Genomic DNA, 18,926 nt, shown 5'->3' on the forward strand with positions numbered 1-18,926 from the left:
ATCATTGCCTTTCGGCATGTTGAACGAAAACGATGAGCGATGGAATTACGAAAACTTCCCGATGTCAGTGCAGTTACACACAACGATTATCGCTCAAAAGCCATTTTGAGCGATAATTGTTGTCTCTACATGGGCCTTAACTCTAAATCCCTTAGGGCTCATTCACACGGGCTTCAGTCCTTGAAAGGCGCGCTGATTTCACTATGTATGTATGTGTGTTGCATGTGTTTTTGCAGTGTGTGTGCGTTTTATTACCTCTGTGTGCCATCTGGCTGTCATCCGATTTTCACGCACACACAAAAAAAGGAAGAAAACCCAATTGATGCCACTTTTTTGTTTTCACTGTCTCCCGTCAAATCGCAGCGCACACGTATGTAACCTCCACGTTTGCTGCATTTTTTGTGCTCGCATAGACTTCCATGGGCAATCTTGGTCCAGGAATACGCACCAAAATAAGACGCGCTGCGTTTTTTTCTTTTTACACGTAAATCTGTTCGCCTAAACAAATACGCTATAAATACAAATCCGTATTCAGTCAGTAAAAAATACGACCGTGTGAATGCGCTCTCGGGCTGCCTCCGCAGTTGGCGGTTTTGGTGCATTTGAGGGTTAAATACCTTCTGAATTTGGTCACAGTAATTGTGCTAAAACAAGAAAAAAGAAGATGTGAACTAATCAAGTGTCAGAGGAGCCATATTCCGGGATCTTTATTAGCCCGTATTTCACACTGTTGTACATCTGCCAGGGAGAAGGTTAATGATGTATTCAAGCCGAACATCTCTGAACCTTGATTACTCGCACATAAAGTATTGCTTTAACTAATTACGTCTTAATGAATCATGATTTTTTGTTCTGTTTTACTTAAATAGAACTTGCGATCGCTGATTTTCCTTTTTAAAACTGCTAAACTTTGTTACGAGGCAGATGTCGGTGTCGCCATCCTGTCGCTGCGGTTGCTCATTTGCCAGACAGACGCCCGCTGAGACTTGAGCTCGGATCACGCAACATTTTCACCATGCAGTTTTTTTTTTCTATCTTCAAAGTTTTGTATGTAAGACCGACTTCTCACGGGCGTAGAGAGTAGAACCCATTGATTTCAGGTTCATTCATTCCCATACCATTTCATCACTGTTGGCAGCACCTCCCCCCACGTTGGGCGACGAGCCATTGACAAGGATGCCATCAAGCAATGAAGGAGCGCTTGCTTGTTTGTTGGCTGAGCGTTTCCCAATAATTAAACAAATGCACGTTCCTGCAAACATTCTTGTCCGGACACCACAACGGAACCCATTAAAAGTCAATGGCGTCCATTAGGCACCTGTGAATGCGCCATACGATGGATCCAGCAAGCTATTATAAACAGAAACCACAATACTAGCAGAGTGCATGGAGGGCCCCTCTACCGTCTTCCAAAGGTATAGTATAGACCATCAGTACTAGATCTGTAGGGGTTCACCACACAGGGCCCCCTCCAATCAGCTGCGTGTCGCACCAACAAAAAAAGACCCTGGTGGGAACGTGCTGGAGATAAGCTCGTAAAGCTAAAACGTCTGTCTAAAGCTCCATTCATCTAAAACATGAATTTTACTGATGCATTAAAAGTAGAGATGAGCGAACGTGCTCGGCCACGCCCCTTTTTCGCCCGAATACCGCGATTTCCGAGTACTTCACTACTCGGGTGAAAAGTACTCGGGTGCGCCGGGGGGCGGGGAGAGGCGTGGCGGCGTGGGGGGTAGCAGCGAGGAACAGGGGGGAGCCCTCTCTCTCTCCCCCACTCCCCGCTGCAACCCCCCGCGCCGCCACGGCGACCCCCGAATTTTTTCGCCCGAGTATGGAAGTACTCGAAAATCGCGGTATTCGGGCGAAAAAGGGGCGTGGCCGAGCACGTTCGCTCATCTCTAATTAAAAGTCATTGTTACTAACCAGCTGCGAAAAAAAATATCATGGACAAGAGAGAAAAAACCTTCTTCCCATATAATTATATATAAGTAGCGATCCAGTGGAGTCAAAGATCTAGGATCTGCAGGAAAGATCCCCCGGCATTGCTTCACTGCCTACCAGCAATTAACAATAAGATTCACTGCCCCAATATGTTTTACTGGTAACCCAGCTTCATCAGGGGTAAGGGGCAAAAATCTGGTGCGCTACTGACCAGAGCTGATTTCTGCCAGCAGTAGCCCGCTTCAGTCCGACTGCAGCACCCAGCTCGTTATTACACGTAAGGTTCCTATTCACTTCAGTTGGATCCCGGCCGACGTACTATTGACGGAGGTCTTGAAGAAAGGTGGTCAGTAGTTTACAGCAACCACTTTAAGACCATAGGGGTGTGGTAGCCTGGGTAATCTGGGCAAAACATAGGGGAAGGGGGCATTCACATGGGCTTATTTGCACAGCATGATACATAGTGAATAGCACCCAGTGATTTCAATGGTTTTTTCACTTGAGCATATTTTTCACGCCACGTGCAATCGTGTGAAAAACTACGCGGCGTGTCCTATCTTGGTGGCTATTACACACCATAGAGGCCTATTAAAATCAGTCTGCATACACGCTGCACATTTGTGTACAAGATCAATGCGATCTCGTGTGCTCTGCTTTACATGCATAAAAACACTGCATATTTGCGCAAGTAAAAAGACTGCGCCGCAAAACGAAGAGCAACAGTGTATTTCGGCTCACGAATCCTCTGCGTATTTCCGGTTTTAATTCGCCTCTGTGAATTCACCCTGAGATTCGTCTCTTAAAAAAAGGCATCTTTACCTAGAGCCACAGCTGCTGCCACGCTTCTTCATATCTAGGCACATTTACCATTTCGGGACCTTTACTGGGGTCATCTTGATGATCATCCAATAGTCTTCTAGGATTCCTCTCCCTGCTCTTCGGTAATGGAGAATAACTGAGTGGTCTTCCATGTGTTAGATGAGAACAGACAGAGCTGGCTCCATCAGTAAATGCTGCGGTCATCGGAGTATTGTCCAGTTATAACGCCTCTGTGTACCTTCACTGGGTATTACTGGAGCCCCGAGCTTATAAAATCCTATTACAGCAGAGGAAGTGACCGTAATCGTACAGGAGGTTACAGCTGCGGAGCCGCCATGGCTTCCGTTCGTTGCCATTAAAGCCCTTTATTTTACATTTATATTGATGTTGGAGGACCCTTAGCCACATACATCTGCCTTCTCTACAAGGCAACCGGCTTTCCCTGTATGTCTTGTTGTCCTATAGCCTTCCTCGAGGTCTGGCATCAAGGTCTTTGGGGCACTCTTAACGTTTAATTGTACCAGACTTTGCATGTTCTTCCCCTTCCATGTTCTCCATCTAACAAGCCCAGATCTATCGGTGGTCAGTAGACTTAAAGGGAAGGTGTCATCACCTTTCAGGCCCCTAAACTATTTTTTTGAGCCCGTGGGGCTCAAACCTTCTTATGGGGCTCAAAAGTGAGGTAAAGGGAAGTCCGGGGAGTTGTGCATCATACTCACCTGGTGTCCTGTTCCTGTGCTGTGTCCCCGTGAAGATGGCGCACGCACACAACGTGACTCTTGTCAGGCAGCTCTGACTCCCATTCATCTCTTAGCGAATGAGCGCACAGAGCTGTCCGAAAAGGGTCACACTGTGTGCATGGCCAAATTTACAGGGACACAGCGCAGAAAGGGGGCAATCGTGGAGTGTAAGATACAGCTCCCCAAACTCCCCATACCATCAACTGTAAGCAACATAACATGGTTTATGCGTCTCACAGGTGATGACAGGTTCTCTCTAACCCCTTTAAAGCCCAGGCTATTTCGGTCCTAAATGACAAAAAAGGAAGATGGATGGCATTCCTTCAAATCAATGCTTGACCCTCCTTTATAGACGTCTGTAGAGCACTGATTACGAATTGAAAACCTAGCCAGAATCCATGCACAGACAGCTGTTTCGGGGGTTTAGGCCCCCATCAGTGTGCAGTAGGATCCTGGCTTGGCTAGTGAGGGGCCTGTGACGTGAGTCGGGAGGGGTAACAAAAAAAATTTGTATAATCTCAGATGACAGGGCGGATATGGCGACCGTTTATGTGGGCATCAGCGGTGGGTCGTTTTCTATTTTTCATATATATTTTTATTTATTTAATTTTTTTAAACATCTATGTACGCTATGTAGCCTGTAAAAGATAAGGACCCAACCGGGGACATCCGAGAACCCAACCTACACCTGATTGCAGGAGCTTTAATCCCGCACTCTCTATTTACTGTCGGCCGGGATTCAAGCCCAGTCCCAAGTACCCTATACATATGATGGTTGGTCCCTAATGTTTAAGGTCTTCTTTCCACTAGAAACCAATATACAACGGGGGGGGGGGGGGGGGGGGGGGGGGGGATATAAATCTTCTTGTAAGGCTTTAGTAGGGGTTTTGTAAAAAGACTCGAATGGAAAGCTAGAGGGATTTTCTAGTACTATAGAGGTGAGAAAATGTCTGTCTGTCCCCGTGAGCGATGTTAGATGTGTTGGTTATATGTTTGACTGTATCATATGTGTGACCTCTAAGGCCTCATGTCCACGGGGAAAATTAGGCCCGCTACGGATTCTCCATGGAGAATCCGTAGCGGGTCCCTCCTGCCCCGCGGACATGAGGGCTGAAAATAAGAATAAACTTACCCGCAGCGGATTTTAATTCTTCTTTTCCCCGTGGACATGAGGCCTAAAGATATCTTTAAAGGGAACCTGTCATCACCTTTGAGCCCCATGAACTACTTTATCTGGGATGGAACGGGGAATCTGGGGAGCTCTGTTTTATACTCACCAGGCGCCCCATTCCTGTGCTGTACCCCCACAAAATTGTAGCATGACTCTTGTCAGCCGTCTGTGTGCGCATAGGGACATAGTGCAGGAATCGGCCGCTCGGTGAGTATGACACACGGTTCCCCTGATTCCTTTTTCTACCACCTTTGAGCCCCATAATGTAGACAGATAAATCTATATCTGGGATAGCATGTTGAATCAATAATAAGGGCATATTTAGTGCCCCTCGACATCCACCATTCTGCCAAGCCAGCTTTGATCGGGGTGATTACCACATTTGGGGGAGGAGTCATAGAAGGAAACCATAAGAGAGAAAATAAAGTATTAGCTCCTGTAATATCCACAACCACCCATTGTTTAGATTAATGTTTTAACCACCAATTCCTACGCCGATCTATCAGGGACGACTTGTAGTAGTAAACTATACATTGGCTTTCCAAGCCTCTCTTCTATTTCTCCATCGATGGGGCTGTACAAAGTTTTTTGCAGGCAAACTGTAGTTTCTATTGGTACCATTTTTCGGATACATACTACTTTTTGATCCATTTTTATTAAATCAGTTTTCTGGGACATTTAAAAAACACACAGGGATAAAAGGAGGAACAATTGAATACTCATCTACGCTCACTGTTCCCCATCCAGTGCCGAAGCCCCTGTTGTATGGAACCCGGAAGAAGCGTCAAGTGGTTACATGCCATACCGCTTCAGCGGTGATTCTTACACGGCTACAGAAGCCTATCAATGGATACGCAGTCATGCACACACTGAATGGCATATGACCACTCGCCACTTCTTTCAGGTTCCACACGTTGGGCACTGGGCCCGCAGCACTGGGCAGGGAGCCGCTGGGATAGGTGAGTATTTCATTTTTCATCATTTTAACCCTGTGTATTTTTTTTAATGTCCTGGTAAACCCCCTTATTTCTTTATTTTTACATTGAAGATGGGATGTGACTAGAGATGAGCGAGCCTACTCGGCCACGCCCCTTTTTCACTCGAGCACCGCGATTTTCGAGTACTTCCGTACTCGGGTGAAAAGATTCGGGGGGCGCCGTGGGTGAGTGGGGGGTTGCAGCGGGGAGTGGGGCGGAGAGGGAGAGAGAGAGGGCTCCCCCCTGTTCCCCGCTGCTACCCCCCGCGCTGCCACGGCTCCCCCCGCCCCCCGGCGCCCCCCGAATCTTTTCACCCAAGTACTGAAGTACTCGAAAATCGCGGTGCTCAATCGAGAAAATACTCGAAATGAGTAGATTCGCTAATCTCTAGATGTGACCAAAACAGCACCATTCTGTCAATAAGTACTTTTTTCTGACGCATTGACATGCAGGATAAAATGCATTATTTTTATAGACCTTTTATGGACATGGCAGTACCACATTTTTGTTTGTTTGTTTTGATTTCCAAATGTTAAAAATGGGGAAAGGCTTTTCTAACTTTTAACATTTTACATTTTTTTCTAATAGTTAAAAAAAAGCTTTTTTTAAAAAAACTTATTTTTATCTTTTGTTTTTTTTTAGTTCCCACAGGTGACTTGAACTAGCAATCGTTGGATCGCTTAAACAATATACTGCAATACTTAGGTATTGCAATATGTTGTATTTGTTCATAAAATGTACAATACTTTACTCTGCTGGTAAAGTGTCAATGCAGCAATTTGCCATGTACCTAATTAGCATTTGCCTACTGTATCGTATGCACATATCCTTATTATTTACATCTCCTCTAGTTTTTGTCTTTGTGAGAAGACACATAAGGGAAAATTTGTAATTATGGGCAGGTAATTGATCTTCTTGGATCAGTGGAGTGTACTGTGTACAAGTGAGAAGAGAGGTAATAGATACAGATGGTCTGAATACATACAGTACTTCTCTGCCGTTACATCACTTGTTTCTTTGTTGCCACGCACATTAAAGGGATTTTCCAGGTCTTAAAAATTGATGACTTATCCAAGGGATAGGTCATCAATAGCTGATTTGTGAGGGTGCATCATTCGGGACCCAGGCCACTCAGCTGTTCATTGGGCCATTGTCACCCTGTCTGAAGTAGGAAGCAGATAGCTCTGTAGAGTGTGCACTACCCAACTTGGTATTGCAGGTACAGCTCCCATTGAAGTGAATAAAGCAGTAGTGCGCATATGTGACCATCTCTCCATTAACCCTTTTGAACCCAATTTTGAATTCAGGGTTTCCTAAAAAGCTTTCTCTTTTTGCTGTTATACATCGGTGCCATCTGCTGGCTAAAGCCAGTGTGTGTGCGCCAGAGAGGCTCCAACAGCGGAATGGCTGGCAATAGACGGTAAGAATACCCTGTTGGATGTCGTCTGACATTGGAGCTGTACAAGCTTCAATCAGAATGTAGGAAGATGTCAACAGTGGATTGGAAAGGGTTAATTTGAGGATCTTTTTAGACCTCTTTTCTCGTGATCGGTGGGGTCCCATCGGTTGGACATCCATCAATCAGATAGTTAATTCCTGTATTGTGGATAAGGGATAACTTTCTTGGTGGATAACCTCTTGAATGTCAGTGGATACATATCTCCAGTGACTTCTCTTTCCATTGATTTAGAGACCAGATGGAAGGAAACAAGTAGAAGGAACTCGCAAGAGCATTGAAGCTGTGGTGGCCCGCTTGGAGAAACAAAACAATGTGACGCCAAGTCATAACTCTGGCTGTGAGGACATCTTCCTGGAGCCCTGTTCGATGGCAGGACACATGGACACTTTGGACGATGCTTTGATCCCCAGAGTATTATATGAGGAGTTACTGAGGAGTTATCAGCAGCAACAGGTGGAGATGAGACATATCCAGCACGAGCTAGAAAGGACTCGGAGGCAGCTGGTTCAGCAGGCCAAAAAACTTAAGGACTATGGGACACTAGTCACAGAAGTGAAGGAACTTCGGGTCCTCAACAGAAGACTTCAGGATGTATTATTGCTTCGACTGGGCAGTGGTAAGTGATCAAATTGGTAATTTGTTTCAGAATTTGGATTTTTGAGGCAAAAATGCATTTACATTTGTTGACCACAGTTAAATGGGTTGTCCAACATATTAAAACGTATGTTTTTAATTGGAATCAATTTTAAAAAATACCCCTGTGTGTGGATGCTGTTTTTACATACTTAAAACAGTGCCCCTGGTGGTGTTTTGATTCTCTCTCAAGACGCCCACTTAATGTGTCCTGTGCTGGTGAGAAGAACCCACTTCTACTGTGCCAATTCTTATTGGCTGACTTTACAATATCAGGAATAACTCCACCCTCTGTGTACAAGATGGAACATATCTACTCAGCATGTGCAATCACCACAACAGGGCACATTAGGTGGACATTCTGATGGTATTAAACGTACACTAGGAGGGGCTATAACAAGTATATACTGTAGTAGCAATACCTAGGCATGGGAGGTTATAAAAAAATTATTCCAATTGAAAGGGTGTTGCATTTAATTGATTACATAGATACGTAATTTACAAGGGTTCTCTGTGATAATATATGGTTTTTAAAACCAGGTTACCTATGGCAAAAAATAATAAACCAGCTCATACTCACCTCTCCCAGCTCCCTGTAAGACCCCGTTAGCAGCTCCTGGTTTCCTCTGTGATATATTGTTTACAGGCTTCTGCATTATATCACAGGACTCAGCAATCGAGCACTTAAAGTCAGCTGTCTCCGGCGGACCCATTGAAGGGAATGGAGTGGTAGCGCACATGTGTGACTGCTGCTGCTGCTTTCATTGTGGGCTGCTCTGAACCCCAATTCTCAGTGACAGTACAAGCATTCGGACTGATCAACTTGTTACCCTCAACTTGTGAATAGGTAATAACTTTTTTCATGGAGCAAACCCTTTTAAACTCAAATTTATCATTCTCCATCTTCTTGACTTAATAGAGACTATCTCTGGTAGTTCCATTGAAAATATATGGAGTATTACTGCGCCTGCGTGACCTTCACTTCATTCAATCGCCTCCTCACTGCAGGGGGTTGCAGTAAACCGGGACTGAGGGGGAGGGTAGACACGGGAGCTCCGTTCTCAGGATTTCTAAAGGGCACATCAATGAGACCCCTACCAATCATAGGTACTGTTGTATCTTGTCTCCACCGGAAGCTAGAGGCTGCAGTGTACGCCCCCTGCCATGCCCCTAGCTTCCGATTGGGTGCTGGTGTTCTGTTCCCACAGCTGTTCCGCCCCCACACATACAGCTATCGGCCCAGCAGAAGACAGCGGGATGCGTAGCTGACATTTCTCCCCACACAGCAGAATACAGTGGCTGTGCTCGTGTCTGCTACCGCAACTTTTGCCATGTCAGCTCCCCCTCTCATCTGCTTTGTTGGAAGCCAGTGCTTGCTAGCGCCGCTGTCAGTCTGGGTGCGCCAACCGCGCTTTTGGTTTCCTCAAAGCGGCATGGCCACTCTCCCATTCCCTGTGCTGAGTGTTACTGGTGGACAGCCTGCAATGTCCCCCCACCCCCGGACACTGTCAGCACAGCTCTCCGTGCGCTGCCATTGGGAGGGCGGTACTGACACTGACACGAGGGGACCGCGCCAACACTGACAGCGAGCAGGGGGACCGCAGAGGAGCTGCTCTGCTGCGTTTGTTGCTGCTGTTGATAGGGTCATCAGCGGCGATGCAGGATAAGCAGAGCACACCACCAGCAATACCCAACTCAGCATCCTGGTGACTTACAGGACGCTGGTGGGAAACTGGTGGTAGTACGGCAGGGAAAGTCACACGAACCCCCAGCACAACATGTACAGTAGGAAGGAGGCTAACGTGGTTGGACATCAGTCAAGTCACTGCTGGGGGCATCTCCTGCTCCTTCCCTGCATCAGCCAATCCATTCCTAGGGGCGTCATCTGTCACTGAGCCACCACAACCCATGTCTCCACCCCTACTTCAGGTGGAAACCAGATACAACAGTACCCCGATCATAAAGGTATCCCTATCCTTTGGATAGGAGGTGCAGTGGATCTGGAAAGTTTTCAGACCCTTTCACTTTTCTTCCATGTTGTTATGTTGTGGCCTTTTGCAAGTTAAAAAAGAAAATTCAAGTTTTTCCTGCATCATCATACACTCAGTACCCCATAATGATAAAGTGAAAACAGCATGTTAGAAATCTTTGTACATTTATTAAAAGTGAAAAGCTAAGATCTTCTGTTTACATAAGTATTCAAACCCTTGGGTATGGCACTTGAAATTTAGCCCTGGGGGGCATCTTTGAGATGTTTCCACACCTTGATTGGAGTCACCTGCAGTAAATCCAGTGGATTGGACATAATTTTAAAAGACATCCCCTGTCTATATAAGCTCCAGCAGCTCACAAAGCATATCAGAGCAAAACCAGGCCATGAAAAGGAAAACTGCCTGCAGAGCTCAGAGACAGGATTGTGTGGAGGTACAGATCTAGAGAAGCAGTCTCTATAATTCTTTAATGGAACAAGTTTGGAACAGCCAGGACCCTGCCTAGAGCTGCCGACCCACCAAACTAAATAATTGGGGGAGAAGGGTCTTAGCAAAAGAGGTAACCAAAAACCCAATGATCTCTCTGGTTGAGCTCCAAAGAATCAGGTGTGCAGATGGTTGAAACTTCCAGAAGGTCAACTATCACTGCAGCCTCCAACGATCTGGGCATTATGGCAGAGTAGCCAGACAGACGCCTCTTCTCAGTAAAAGACACATGAAAGCCACCTGGAGTTTGCCAAAAATCACTTAATGGACTCTTAGACTGTGAGAAACCAAATTCTCTGGTCTGATGAAACCAAGATTTAACTTTTTGGCCTCAATTCTAAGCATTATCATCTGCCATCACCTGCCCAACACCATCCCTACAGTGAAGCCTGGCGGTGGCGGCATCATACTGTGGGGTGTTTCTTAGCAGCTGGGACAGGGAGACCGGTCAGGGTTAATGGAAAACCGAATGGAACAGAGCATATTTTTAATAAAAACCTGATCCAGAGTGCATTGAACATCTCTGGAGAGAACTGAGAATGGCTGTCCAATGACGGCCCCCATCCAACCTGGCAGAGCTTGAGAGGTTCTGCAGAGAAGAATGGCAAAAAAACCAAATCCAGGTGTGCAAGCCTTGTAGCATCATACCCGAGAAGCCCGGAGGCTGGAATCGCTGCGAAAGGTGCTTCAACTACGTACTGACCACGGGGTGGGAATACTTATGTCAATGGAGGATGTATTTCATTTTTTTTTAATGTACAAAGACTTCTTACATTCTATTTTCACTTATGGGGTATTGAGTGTAGAGTGATGGGGGAAACTTGAGTTTTTTTTATCTGCACAAGTCCACAACATGTAAAAATAAGCAGAAGGGTCTGAAGACTTTCCAGACCCACTGTAACGTTAGATTTTTGGGATTAGACCAAATTTGTCTGAACCCACCAATTGTGGCTGAACTTGTTGGCTGTCGAATGTGTAGGAGGGCCTCCCAACTTTGACCCGACAGATCATATCGGGGTTGGAAGCTTTGGGTGCGTTCAGTTTCAGAGGCCAATCTTCCAGGTCTGCACTGTCATCATAGAAAACCTATGAATACTCAGCCGCACCGTAAGCTCGTATGTATGGGGGAGCCGGGAGAATTAGGCGTCAGTCGAATGAGCATTTGAGGTATGAAGAAGATAAAGTTTGAGGTTTTCAAGCTTCACAAAGTTGTAATTTCCACCTGGTTTTCCCTGCCGTTGCGTTGTGCCCTCGCTGCTTCCTGCTACACATGAATCACATAAGGCATTTAAATACGTTCTGATTTATCTACATCATATGAACCTTAAACCATTTTAGTAGCCCCTCTTTCCACAATTTATTTCTCTCATTTCGAGCACAGAACTCTGGGTGAAGCCGGCAATCTATAAACCGACTTGAAACCCCGTCGGCTGCTAACAAATCTCTGTGTGCTGTCAGCAGCTCTGTCCCCGCACAACCTGGAAATCCTGCTGACTTCAGTACATTGCTTGCCTCATCTCATCCGAGCACAAGCCTTGCTTACCTTTTTTCCCAGCGTTAACATGATATGTTTTATTCCTGTCCTCCAGCTTTCAGGATAAAAGCACACTGGTGGCTCTGTCCCATGTGCTGCCTGTGATAAAGAGGTAACTCACAGATATATATATACGGGGAAGGGATTTAAAAAAAGGACAACTTAGCAAAACTTCAAAGAAGTCAAATTCAGGCCCGCCGTCATTAGCAATTACTATTTCTTTGAAAATGTGAGGATATATTATAAAATTGCGCAAATCGCAGTTATGGTAACGCTCAGTGCTTGTGAGTAAGGGTTCGATTACATGGGCCAAGTTAAGGCCTGTGACAGGCGCCAATCGGTGATATGACAAGTCAGTCGCCATTCATTTAAAGGGCCTTCAATGCAAACTAAACGGGGGATGAATGATGATTTGGTCTGCCGCTCAGGATCCCCACCAATCAGCTGATGTAACAAACCGGGCTGCTGTGTTTACAGCGCTGTCCGCACTGACAGCCGGCTTGATGATCAGCTGGGATCCTGATCTGCGGCTCGTCACTAATCAACTACTGATGACCTAAGTTGAGTGTAGGTGATCAATACAAAAAGTCCCAGACACCTCCCTTTAAAGGGTTTTTTTTAGATTAAAGACATTCATTCCCAATCCACAGGATAGGCGATAAATGTCTAATTGTTGGGGGGTTTGACTGATTTGACCCCAATGAATCCTGAGACCAGCACATCTCAATGCGCTGTGTAAACAGAGCGGCGGTGCGCATGCTTGACTGCCGCTCCATTCGATTCTGTGGGATGGACAGGGATCAATGCGCTCGGCACCCTCCGTAACATAGAAATGAATGGAGCATTAGTCGAGCATGCGCACCGATGAGCCATTCACATGAGGCATTCAGGTTCGTTGGTCTCGGGATTGCTGGGGGTCGCAGCAGTCAGACCCCAAATAATCAGTCACTTATCCCATATCCACAGATATCTGCCACGGCTACGTACATCTGTACCCGCAGATTGGAGCCCTTTTCAATGGGCAAATCCACTGATAGAATTCCTGACGCGGATACGGCACAGAAACAATTAATGACATGTCACTTTTTTTGTGCACCTGGAAAAAATCCACATAGTGTAGACTATGACACAGATTCCCATTAAAAGTAATGGGATGTAGACTTGCCATGAAGTCGGCAGGGATTTCACGCGGATTTTGGTGGCAAAATTCCTCTTTGTGAACATACTTTATGGTAGCAGTCGCAGATTCAGTCCAATACAACAGACAAAATAAACGGAGGGCATTATACTGTGCCTCTTGGGCAGTCAAGAAGGGTATCGTTTCCCCTTAAAGAGAGCACCTAGAAGGTGAGTAAGGAGACGTATAAGGCCACCCATAGAGGATGGAACAATACCTCTTCAGCGCCACCTATTGGAAAGCAACAGCCCTGCAAGTCAATGTCCGACTTTTTAAACAAGCCTTATAACGATGACTGGTAATTGTGAGCCAAAGTCAGATAATCCATGCACAGACAGCTGTTTCGGGGGTTTTGCCCCTCATCAGTGTGCAGTAGGTTTCTGACTTGGCTAGTAAGAGGCCAATAGATGTGGGTCAGGATGGGTATCGTTTCTTCTTAAGGAGAACACCTCAAAGGTGAGTGAGGAGACTTCTAAGGCCATCCATGCTTCTCTGGGTAATATGCAAATTGAACGATGGAACAATACCTCTTTAGCACCACCTGTTGAACGGCAGCATTCCTGTAAGTCAATGTCAGACGTTTTGAACAAGCCTTACACCAATGAAGGCTTCTTTTGAAAGTCTGATAGAGGTATTGTTCCATCTTCCCATTTGCATCTTGTGCAGTAAATGCCAAGTGGCATAATGGGAACCCAACAGACTCCATTATAGTCAGGTGAGCGCCCTTTGTGTCTATAATTTTCGTTGTTCCTCTCCTTTGATGGAGCAGAACAATAGAAATCAATTTTGCATATTTCAATAGAGCCTTAGTTTATTGGAGGGTTGGGTTGTCCGATCTAATTTGCACAGCCAACTTTAATGTACAGTAGCATAATCAGCATGTCGGTATGTATCATCGGAGTCTGCCTATGGTGTAATAACATGTACAGAACGGATTATTTGTAACATAGCAAAGCCTCCTAAAAATGCTCCTGTCTTGGATCCTGTATATCGGAGCTCTGGGAAAACCTTAACCCCCTTCTCTCCTCATTTCCTTCCCATATTCTTGTTAACACCAGACTCCCTCACCTCCCGCTGACCCGCAGTCGGCTTTTCTCTACTTCTCTTCTGCCATCTCAACATTTGAAGTCTAACGGAGTATCGTATGGGATGTTTCTTCCATCCTTCACTGCTCCCAGGTGGTCTCAGTAGAGCTAGCTAAAACATGTATAGAGTACCGAGGTTAGACAAATATCCTTAAACATCCTCAAATTTCCGTGCGGTAAGCAAAAAATGCAGCATTGGAAATTAAAGACTCTCTCGTCCCCAGACATCTCCTCCTCCTCTAAGATAGCAGATAACTTTAAATTCTTTCTTACTTCTGCACACGCTCTCCTGTTTCCTGCACACTTTTATCGTGAAGTTGTTTGATTTCTTGTGCAGTCTTCTCATGCTGCTAGAAAAAGTAAGTGAACCCTTTGGAATGACCTGGATTTCTGTATTGATTATTAATAAAATGTGGTCTGATTGTTATGTAGGTCACAGTTGTAGACAAACACAATCTGACTAATAACACGCATATAGTTGGACCGTTTATGTCTTTTATTGAGGACCCTTAGTAAACCTCTACATTGCAGAGGGAAAAAGTAAGTGAACCCTTTAATTTAATATCCTGTAGATCACCCTTTAGCAGCAGTCGCCTCCATGAAATGGTGCCTGTAGCTGCAAATTAGATTTTCACTATGGATCAGGCATTCTTCTCTGTAAATGTTTGATTTAGTTCATCATTATTTCTGGAATGCCTTGCATGCACAGCCCTCTTCATGTCATTTCACAGCATCTCCATGGAGTTCAGGTCAGGGCTATGACTTGGGCATTGCAAAACACAAAAATGTTTTTCTTTTTCAACCATTCATTGGTTAATTTTCTTGCTGCATCATCCAACCTCTCTTTAGCTTGAGGTTAGGGATGGCTCTCCCTATATTCTCCTGCAAAACGTTTTGATAAACCTTAGAATTTCCTTAATGATCTCAAGGCAAACCATGATGCTCCCCCCACAATGCTTCACAGTTTGGAAGAGGTTTTGGGGTTATTGGGCAGTGTTCTTTTTCCTCCAAACATGGCATTGTGCATGTGTTCTAAAAAAGTTCAATTTTTGTCTCCTCTGTCTATAGAACATTTTTCAGAAATATTGTGGAACTTCTAAATGATCTTGGGAAAATTTTGAGATGGACTGCAATGTTTTTTTATTTTTTATTTTGGACAGCAGTGCCTTCCTTTGCACTTTCCTTCCTTGCACTTTTTTTCAGTGTTTTTCTAATAGTGGACGCATGAACAGGGTTTCTGTGCTTTGTAGAGTCCTCTGTTACCCTTGGGGTTATTTCACCTCTTTCATGTTTGCACATTGTTCTCTTGGAGTGATCTTAACAGGACATCCACTTCTAGGGAAATGAGCAACGGTCTCAATTTTTCTCCATTTGTAGATAATTCATCTAATTCTAGAATAATGCACACTTAAGTCTATAGAAATGCTTTTGTAGCATTTTCCTGCTTCATACATCTTTATAAACCATCTTTGTTAGCATCGAGACATGGTTCATACTAACCAATGTTTCTTGAAAAGACCAGCTTTGTCAGTAACTAGGCTTTATGTGCCTTTATTTAATGAGCAAAACACCTGTGAAATCTCCACTTCCATTTTCATCTCCTTAAGGCCTCCTTCACACGTGTAACACGACATCACCGCGTGAAAATCGCAGCGATTACACATCGGTGGTCCCTGCAATCACTGCGTTTTCCCGCAACTTGATATATAAGTCCTACCCCAAAAATAATCCCTAGCTGCAGAAATATGAAAAAAAAAATACATCACCTAAGAGGCGCTGTCATCTCCGGCGCGGGTCTCCTTTTCACCTTCGCACTTGTCTTCAGTCTTCTGCCAGCCCTTCCTGGATTGGGGGATCAAAATCCCCGGCTCCAGAAAGGGCTGGCTGTGATTGGTTCACCACGTCCTGGCTCAGCCAATCATTGCCGGCGCTCGATGAACCAATCACAGCCATTCATTGAACACTATTCTACATAAACAATGGTGTCCTTTTGCAAGTACCTGGAGGTCAGGAAGAGGTTCAAGAACTCATAGCTCTTCCCAGTGACAACCTGCAGAATTGAGGCTCAGAATCTGTGCAAGTTAATAGCATATTCTAGAACTTAGCTATTTCTTCTCTATTGGTGACCGGTGTTTCATCAACAGATGATTGGTGGGGACCAGCCTCCTGGATCCCTGCCGATCACCGGATTCTCGGACCGTTGTTACTGCAATTAGGCCAGGAAGCAGAATGCGCTGACCATACCGCAGTGGCCCGGGGTTGTACTTCAGCGCAATTCGGGAGGTCCCACTAAGTACTACCGTAATATATGAAAGTAAATAGTACTTTTGATTCTTGCTCAGGCGTCCAATTTCTTTGATAAGATAGTGTAGCTCTGCATTCATGTGCATAAAACAATGCCAACCATGGCCCTCCAGAATAATGCTCCTTTTACACGGAACGATTATCATGCAAATCTGTATTTGTGCAGTGTGAACGCATAGAGTAAAAGACGATCGGCAATAAATCCCTGGTCGGGTCTTTCATACTGACCATAAAATCATTGCTGGTCTGCTGCTGCTTTGTTCAGTTTAAACAGGAAGTCGTTCATCTATGAAGGACTGCCTGTTTACTGTGAGTATAGGCAGGCTGGCCACTACGATCTGCGGTCCGCTCCACCTCCATTCATTGAGCAATGATCCTCTTGTGTAAAAGCACAAGAGTGAACATCACTGGAATGGATATCGGGCGCTTCAGCATCCAACAGATGTCCCATGTAAAAGGGGCTTTAAGCTTTTATTGGGGTTGTCCTATCAGAATGTGGCCCCTTGGTGATTGGCTGATCACCTCAGGTCTCTCTCTTAGCATTAGTTGCCAGGTAAACTTCTGTCAGTCAGTCAGGCATTTTACTGACAGCCACTGGAAATGTGTTATTACATAGCAGTTGTTCAGATGAATGACCCTCCATGTAATACAAGGGCATATAGAAAAGGGTTGTCTGTATGAGACAACCCCTTTAATGGGAATGTCTCCCGTATTTAATTTTTGTGTCATTATATAGATGTAAGTCTATATAAGAAAAATGTGTTTGTAATTTTTTAATTATTGTAGCTATTTATCTTTTGCAAAAAGTTCCGAGGTGGTCATATTAGAAAAAAACACATTTTAATCCATTATTGCCCATATGAACAAGGTGGTAAGCTGTGCATATTTTATGGCAGCTGCAAAGTATGGAGCCAATTCACAGAGGAATGTCATAGATTATTAGTACTCACAAAGTGATGGAATACAATCCCTTCCGCACAGGTTTTGGGATATCTTGCTTCATCTAGGCCTTTAGCAGTAGAACAGGGCTATCTTTAGATCAACTACCCTCAAATGAGAATGGGGTGACTCTGCTGACGCAGACTCAGTCTACACAGCAAAGCTGAAAAGTAAACTACAGAAAGGAGGACCTTTCATCTATCTATTTAGATATATATATATATCTCTTGCTATATGGTAGGTGATAAAAATCTGAGACCCCCCACTATTCCCGAGAACTTGAGTTCCATGGCCCCCTCTCCTTCTCACTGCATTCTGGCTTCACTCACAGATTTGAGGAATAGATTAAATGGGACTGCTTTAAAGAGTAACTTGATATTTCTGAGCGACATGGCAAAAGTTTTAATCAGTGAGGGGGGCTGCAGCACTCAAACGAGCATTGTACCCCTTCAGCTGTCCTTGTTGCCTACCAGCTCCTGCCGTCAGCTGAGGATCAATATATAGAGGTCTATAGACTTCTTCAGTAGACCTTTATACGTCCATCTTCAGCAGCTGAGAACTACCAACTGGCAGCAAAGAGAGCCAAAGGGACACAGCACTCTAGGCGGGTGACAGGTTCCCTTTTAAAAGGGCCATAAACTAAGCTATGGGGCTGTTAGGCGAGACGACAGGGAGCCGGGTGATGTATTTTTTATAATCCGGCTCCCTCAGTCCTGCGGTGCCCATTATTGAGGTCTGCGCTCCCCACGGAAATCTGACTCTTTCCAGAGTCCCATGTGCATGCTGTCCCCTCACCTAGCATCACCATAACTTAGCTTATGGTGCTTTAAGAAAGTGACAGGTTCCCTTTAAGTAATGCAAAATTTTCTGATAAAGCTTTCTGACTGAGAACCTCCAAAAGTAATATGTGCCTCGAAGAGTGAGTCCACTACTACAGAGCAGGTGAAAAGCGGGATATATTGTTTTTCTTAGAGTAAGTCGTATCAGTCATTCCATCGGAGAACAGGAAATAATACATTCTAATGCACTGAGCAAGGTCCCTTTAAGGCACGTGTGCCTTCTCTGTTTATGAGATTGCTAGATCTCAAGGCTATGAAGGACCTTAGCTAAAGAAATTAGAATAAAGCACCAACTGCTCTCAGTCGAGTGATTTCATTTCTATGGCGTCTAAATGATTTTTCTTTCATTCGTGACAAGGTTCATACCAATTTCTGCAGCAGTCCTCTGGATTTCACAGCCTGCTGACTGAGAGCGACGCTCTGCTTCTCTAATTACAATTATTTTCCTCGGGATTCATGTAACTTATAACTCTGGCTTTACCAACTTTAACATCTAATCAGATCAAATCTGCGGCTGCTCGGGGGCCCAACTTACTTCCCAGGCTTTGATGTACCTGCTACTTTACTTCTGAAGGAGAAGCCGGAGTGGTCGCCTTTTAAATCAACCTCTTAAAAATAAAAAAAAGATTCATTAAAACATTTCCTTGTCGGCAGAGATCTTCTATCTTTGATTCCGCTTGTTTTTAACCTTGTTTCTTTTGGGAAAATTCTTATGTACTACTTGTTTTTTTTTTTTTGTTGGATATATTCACTTCTAAGCCTAGAATGCTATCTGAAATGGTCTTAATTGGCTTTTTCCACAAATGACTAATTGAATTTAATGTCTGATTA

General features: G+C 44.7%; 2 protein-coding genes across 2 annotated transcripts in view; both read left to right on the forward strand.

Annotated features, from left to right (window-relative positions):
- Positions 1-18,926, forward strand: part of AGBL4 (AGBL carboxypeptidase 4) — a 1,858,614-nt gene that overhangs the window by 1,220,466 nt on the left and 619,222 nt on the right. The window lies entirely within an intron of this gene.
- BEND5 (BEN domain containing 5) overlaps positions 1-18,926 on the forward strand; it is a 47,405-nt gene that overhangs the window by 8,290 nt on the left and 20,189 nt on the right. Inside the window, exon 3 of the mRNA XM_066594767.1 lies at positions 7,339-7,723. Within this exon, the coding sequence (XP_066450864.1) occupies positions 7,339-7,723 (385 nt within the window). The remainder of the gene's footprint in view (positions 1-7,338; positions 7,724-18,926) is intronic.

This window comes from Eleutherodactylus coqui, chromosome 3 (assembly GCF_035609145.1).
Source record: "Eleutherodactylus coqui strain aEleCoq1 chromosome 3, aEleCoq1.hap1, whole genome shotgun sequence".
In the NCBI taxonomy this organism is placed as follows: domain Eukaryota; kingdom Metazoa; phylum Chordata; class Amphibia; order Anura; family Eleutherodactylidae; genus Eleutherodactylus; species Eleutherodactylus coqui.